At 51.9% G+C, this 6,369-nt stretch overlaps 1 protein-coding gene across 1 annotated transcript in view; it reads left to right on the top strand.

The window, feature by feature from the left end:
- Positions 1 to 5,637, top strand: part of LMF1 (lipase maturation factor 1) — a gene marked incomplete at its 5' end in the record, with an annotated part of 108,051 nt that extends 102,414 nt beyond the window's left edge. Inside the window, one exon of the mRNA XM_009867148.1 lies at positions 5,463 to 5,637. Within this exon, the coding sequence (XP_009865450.1) occupies positions 5,463 to 5,637 (175 nt within the window). The remainder of the gene's footprint in view (positions 1 to 5,462) is intronic.
- Between the last annotated feature and the right edge of the window lie 732 nt (positions 5,638 to 6,369).

The following is a 6,369-nucleotide window of genomic DNA, read 5'->3' as shown; positions in this document are numbered from 1 at the left end:
CAGGAATGCAAGAATATAGCCTTTGCTAATCTTTTTTTTCCTTTTTTTTAAATGCGATTGCCTGTTCTATTTCCCATTTGTGTCACAGCTACTGGGCTTTATCCCTGGGGACGGGCTGGACTGGGTTTTCAGGCTGTAAGTCACCGTGGGCCCTGGCCGAAGGTGTAGGAGATGTCAGGGGAGCCCGTGGGAAAGGCGGCGGCGTATTTACAAGGTGTAAGAGCCGCTTTTGGACACCCCCAAAAGGGCTACAGGTAATTCTGTAGCTCACAAGAGCGGTGCCGAGAGTGAGCCGGGAGTGGGGGGTTATTGGAAAACAGGGGCATCACTGGTGTGGAGGTGGAAATGCCATTTTGGTTGTGCAAGGCACCTCCTCCAGTGTCTTCAGAGGGCACGGGGTGCTCTGTGGGAACGCGGGTCCTGCAGGGTCCGCGCTTGGTTTTGCTGAATCCCTGCTGCCTCCTCTCACCCCGTTGCGTTTCCCGGCCGCAGGCTGTGCGAAGAGAGAGCATGAGCGAGCAAGAGACCCCAAAGCCTCCTCACGAGCGCCGGTGGCTTCTGCACGGAGAAATAAAATATTTTCAGTTGTTTTCCCACTGAAAAACAGCTTTAGCCAGCAATTAAACTGTGCTGGGAAGATCCTCAGAGGTGAAAAAGTGTAACGCACTGTTTTGGCTTTCTCACTGGGTTTTGCCGTGGTGAAATGTTTTGCTGCGGTTTGTTTCTTCTTTCCCTGTGTAATGTAATTTAAAAGAAAATCTGGACTTCAGCATCATTTTAATGTCTGATATTAACAGAATGAGTTGATTCCACTCTCCTGAGTTGAAGTTTAAGGGATTTTCTTTTGGTAACAACCAGCTTTGTCAGGGAGGGCAGGGCAAGGGCAGCTCCTACCTTGGCTTCATCGGGAGCATCGGCTGCGTCCCTGTCATGGAGACTGTCCGTGGGTCTGTCCGTGCCGGAAGGAATCCCAGCTGTGAGCCCTGGGGAGAGCCGGATTTCCTCCCCTCAAGGTTTGCTCAGTATCAATACATCCTCTGAGCATCCCTTTATAACCTGTCCTTGGAGGGGAAAGCTCCACTTGAGCATCTCCCAAGAGAGTTTTGAGGATGAACTGCCCGTGGGATGCTCCAGCTCCTGGACCAGACCTTGCAGGAGCCTTGGAGAAAGAGAAGTCAGCGGCATTGAAAAACAACCCATAAAACTGCCCTTATTCTGCAAACTTGGGCCAAGATGAATTTATGATGCTTCCTGCTAACAGGGCTAGAATAAGCAAGAAAGCCGATGATGGAGGCTCTGTTACCGTAATGAATTTGTACTTTCCACTGCCACTTGCTCCCTGATTTACAATGGAGTGGGGAACCTCGAGATAAAAAGAAAAAAACACACCAAGGAAAAAAAAAGAAAACACACAACACCAAATCGAAAAGACGCCCCGTGTTTTGGTTTCTTTCTCCCCTCTCCTTGCCCTGTCAGGCCATTAATTCTAACAGAAACCACCGGCTCTGATTTTTTCCCTCGGACCCCTCAGCTGTTGCAGGGAGACAGCTGCACCCTCTGGAACTAATTACAGCTGTCGGGGAGATTTAGACCTCCGTCCCAACAACTCCGATATTGCTGCTAATTTTTAACACGTACAGTTGGAAGATGTCATAATAGGCTGATATATGATCGAGTCTTGAAAGCGCTACAGCGCAGCTGCTACCGGGCATCTGGCGGGATGAATATATTGATTTTAAAAAATAATGCTTATTACTTTTAGCTTTTCTGCCCTCCATGAGGCAGTAGATGTGCCCGGTCCGGGTGGTGATGGACAGTGGGTGGTGGCAGGCGAGTCCTGGCATCCCGTGCGGATCCTTTGGGGCTGCTCAGGAATCGCAGAATTGCCCAGATTGGAAAAGATCGAGTCCAACCATTGACGAGTCCTCTCTCTTCCAGCCGTCCACACCGGGATCAGCACCGTCGCTCTGCCAGCACCCCCCGGCCCCCGCCGCTGGGCTCGGGAGAAGCTGCCAAAGGGGCTTCTCTGTCCCTTGTCCCACATCCCTGTTGTTGTCATAGCAGAGAGGGGTTTCCATCTCCTGGAGGAGGAATGTCTGACTTGCTTTGTCAGACCGTATCTTGTTTCTGGCTTCTCAAGTGGTTTTTTTGCCCTCCTGTGTCTCCTGAGGGACCTAAGCTGGGCTCAGCTGGTTCAGCCTCCTCCTGAGCCGTTTCCCCACCCGGCTGCCATAGCTGGTGCCTGGTGCTTGCCGGGAAGCCAGGAGGAGCTGCTGGCTTGCGTTCACTCAGAAAATCCACTTGCAGCCAGGACTGTCCTTCCTTTCCGACTGTCTCCTCCGAAGCACAAGTCTTGCACATCCTTCTCCGAGTACGAGTGGCCACCGTGGCGTTCGTCTCCTTTTAATGTCGACGAACTCAGGCAGCTTCCCCATGACCTTCCTGAAGGCGTTCCCATTTCTGCCGAGCAGCCGGTGAGATTCACGCCTGCCAGCAGTTTCCTGCCTCAGAGAGGGCTCCGAGAACCTGCAGGTCCCTTCCACTGGCCAGAAAGTCTTAGTCCGAGCCCCAAAGCTGCAAAAAATCACAAGCAGTTGCTGATAAGGTGATCTGTAGCTTGGAGCAGTTTCTTCATCTGCAGGCAGCCACACCTGTGTGCATCTCACCTGAATTGCAAGCTGTCCAGGTGATGCTTGTAAACTCTGTGAGCCCTGAAACAACGGCCCTTCTAGTGCAGGAGCACTTCCCTCCCCAAATCCTGAGAGGAGGGAGCAGGTACGGTGAGGGCAGCACTGGAGGAGTTTGCAAATCCTGTGACTCCAGGACCGAGGCACCCAGGTAGATTATAAATACTGGGCTAGCTTGTAAACTCTATGAGCCCTGAAACGAGGGGCTCCGGTGGGTATTAAACCCTGCGGCTTTTACATCGGTGAGCCTTGCCAGGACAGATTCCAACGGGTTCCAAGTCTTTTATGTTTCTCCCACAGCCCCTGGCCCTGGGAAGATTGGAGAGGATGGATGGCAGAGGGTCTGGATGCTGCCGTGTTTTGATGCTCAGAGGTTTTCTCATGCTCGGAGGGATTCCCGCTGCAGTTTCTCCATGTTGGCTGTTAAAGGCTCTTTAGTTTCCAGAATGGAAACCTTTAAGTCTTGAGTAGCCGGTGGTGCAGGACAGCTGTGACGTGCTGGAGCTTTGTAGCTCATCCCTGGGGGAGTGGTTCAACATCTAGAAGAGCTCCACGGAGTTTACAAACTCCACAGCCCATGGAGCTGTGCAGGTTCCTCCTCGTGAATGCATCATCCTGACGAGGACCACACATCCGAACGCTCCGCTCACGGCTCAGGTGGAATGGGTTGGGGGAAGCAGAGAGACCGTGGCTGAATTTAGAGGTCAGGGGGCTTGGGGGGGCTCTTCAGATTGATTTAGGCTCTGAACAGAAGAGCATGAAACATAGTCAGTTAGAAAGGCAAGTTAGATGCCACAAGAATGCATCTTGAGTTGCATGTGGTCTCTTTAATGCTCACACAGTTCTAGTTTTACATGATAGCAAATATTTTAGTAGACAGAGAGCATATGGGAGAAATCATAGTGAATCAGATGATAGATATTATTTAATCTGAGCAAGCAAGCCCAGTCAAAAGGGACAAGGAAATTTTCATTCCAGAGGGGTTATAGGACAGTCCTTAAGGCTGAGGAGAGGGTGCTTCTGTGTCTGAGCAGAGACCTGGCATCTCCTGAGGTCTCCTAGGCCTGCCCTAGGAAATCGGATGAGTCAGCTGCTCTCTGTGCTCTTCATCCTGTCTAGAAAGGGAGAAATTTGCAGGATGGGGCTTGCAGAGAGCTCCTTCAGCTTGGGGCACCCGTGTTGTGGGGGGTACGTGGGCACAGGTTCAGCCTGGCAGACGCTCTGCAGTCCCTTGGTGAAGAGAAACCCTGAAAGCCTCAGTGTGGCAGGTGGAGGAGGGCTTCAAGCAGGAGAGGGGCTGACATAAAATGAGCCACTGAAGCCTTTTGGGGAGGTGGATATGTTTTTTCAATGCAAGAAAGCAGTCAAGCAGCACAGCTTGGGAGCCTTCGACCATCCCAGAGAGTAGCCTGTGGGTGCCCCAACCCCGCGCGAATGCTGCCATTCAGTAATGCTCTAATTATTAACAGGAAATTTTGTGCTTCTGCGAAGTAAACACCATGGGAGTAACGCTTCAGCCCCCGTTTGACTTTTACCAGCCTCAATTTACCAGCCTTAAATCAGAGCTGTCCTAGCGCAGCTCCGAACGCACCGCTCTGGGCTTCCTTGGATCCCCGCGTCGTCCTCAGTGGAGGAGGAAACACGGGAATGTTTGTCCTGTTTTCATCCCACCCAGGAGACGATCAGAAAACAGATGATGCTGCCGGTCGCAGCGAGCAATGGGTGCGCGGAACAGCTCGGCGTCGATGCATTTCGTTAGGAGAATCGTTTCATTAGGAGAATTGTTTTGTTAGGAGAATCGTTGCCACGTTGCAGCTGAGGTGTTGGGGTGGGATTGCAGCGACCTTTTAATCAGGTGCAGCTTTTATCCGCCGTCTGCAACCCGTTGGCGTGCCGGTGTCGCAAAGGTGAGCGCTAATGGCAAATGTATAGGAGCCGTCCCTAATTATTTTAGCAGTAGGAAGGAACTTTACGGCTGCCCGAGGCACAGCCCCGGGAGCGAGCAGCTGCGAGAGCCTGGTGCCCCGCTCAGTAGCAGGGTTTGTATTTTAGTAGTGAAGCAAAGCAGGTTTAAATGAGCATTGACATGACTTTGACATTTTTATATTGTGGGTTATTTTATGAACTTATCCAGCAAACGCGGCGATGCACTCCGCAAACAGGGACCGCGACGCTGGAGGACCGGGGTGTTACTCCTTCTCTTGTCAGCATGCCCTACATCAAGCGGGACCAAACCTCCCGAACCGAGCGGCATGGTTAGCCTCCGAATGTGTTTCGCGACACCGATGAATGCTTCTTTCTGCACTGTTTTAAAATCTCCTTTTCTGTCAACTCCCAGGGCGGCCAGAAAACAGATGCGCTCACAGCCCCGCTAATAAGCTGCGGAGCAGAAGGAGCAGCCGCTGGCTGGGGCAGAGGGATGCTGGGGCAGGAGTGAGGCTCTAAAATTGTCCTGGGCAGAAATATTCTATAGCTGCTCTCAAAAAAAAAAAAAAGAAAATTTTCCTGCTTTTATTATTATTTTTTTCAAACTTGGTTGCAGAGCGTGTGGCAGCAGCGGGGAGTGCATGACGGGGGTGTTAAAGCTCCTCTGCCTTGTGCATCGTTCTGAAATTCTGCCGGGATGCAGGAGCCAGCTCAGCTGAGCAAACCTGGAGCTGATTTCTCCCTCCAGCTACGGAAAGGCTCAAAAACTCCGCTCCCAGGGGAGCGTAAAGAGGGTCTGACGCCTTTCCTCAGCCCCTCCTGAGCAGGCTGTGCTTTGTTTCTCTGCAGGTGGGTCCGAGGGGAACACTTCAAGTACAAATTCAGCCAACCCGGGGGCAAGCACGCCAGCGAGGGGAGGTGGTGGATTCGGAAGAGGATCGGCCCTTACTTCCCCCCCGTCAACCTCCAGGGCCTGAAGAAGTTTTATGAAGACAGGAATTGGCCGTACCCGGCGCGGGACTGATGGAGAAGGACGAGCAAGGTCAAGAGGGACTGGCTGGGATAGAGGGAGAGCGATCGCCTCCCTTACAAACTACCTGTCTTGCCTCTCTCTGTACTTTTTTTATCCATATCCCTGTTTATACGTATTTCACAGAAGGTTTCCAGCCAACCCATCCACCTGCTGTTGCGGTCTGGTTTTTCTCATCTTTCTCCTTCTTTCTGTTCATCCTGCTCCCCACAGCTGTCGCCTGATGATTTCTTTTTGCCTGGCTGCTCTAGAATTTGGGGAAAAAGATGAACAAATAACTACAATTAGTTTTGGGGTTGGGGTTGGTGTTCCTTTCCCCAACGTGTTGCGTTGTGTGATGAGCCTGGTCGTCACCTTCTTACCGCGGGTTAATGTCCTGCCTGGCCCTAAAACACCGTGCGACCTCACCCTAAATTCCTCCTGTTTGCTTTGGCGTCTCCCCTCGTCTCAGTCTGTGTTTAAAATCACCCCAAGTTCTCCCAGCGCGTGGGTTTTGCTCGGCAAGCTCAAATCAGGGATGGGAGGGAAGTAAAGAGCGTGGTCGGCGTCTGGAACAGCCAGCAACTGGCCGGGGTGGTTTATAATAATCCATGGCTTGTTAGCACGTTCTGCTGCACACATTTCTTCTTACAGGGGGGGAAAAAAAAAATAAAAACGGATCAAAGGGATGCATAAAACCCCGTTGTGTCGGGCTCGCCTGCAGAAGCCGCAGGTTTACTGAGAGAC

This window comes from Apaloderma vittatum, unplaced genomic scaffold (genome assembly GCF_000703405.1).
Source record: "Apaloderma vittatum isolate BGI_N311 unplaced genomic scaffold, ASM70340v1 scaffold13413, whole genome shotgun sequence".
Classification (NCBI taxonomy): domain Eukaryota; kingdom Metazoa; phylum Chordata; class Aves; order Trogoniformes; family Trogonidae; genus Apaloderma; species Apaloderma vittatum.
The sequence above is the reverse complement of the archived record's forward strand: the minus strand, read 5'-3'. Positions and strand labels throughout refer to the sequence as shown.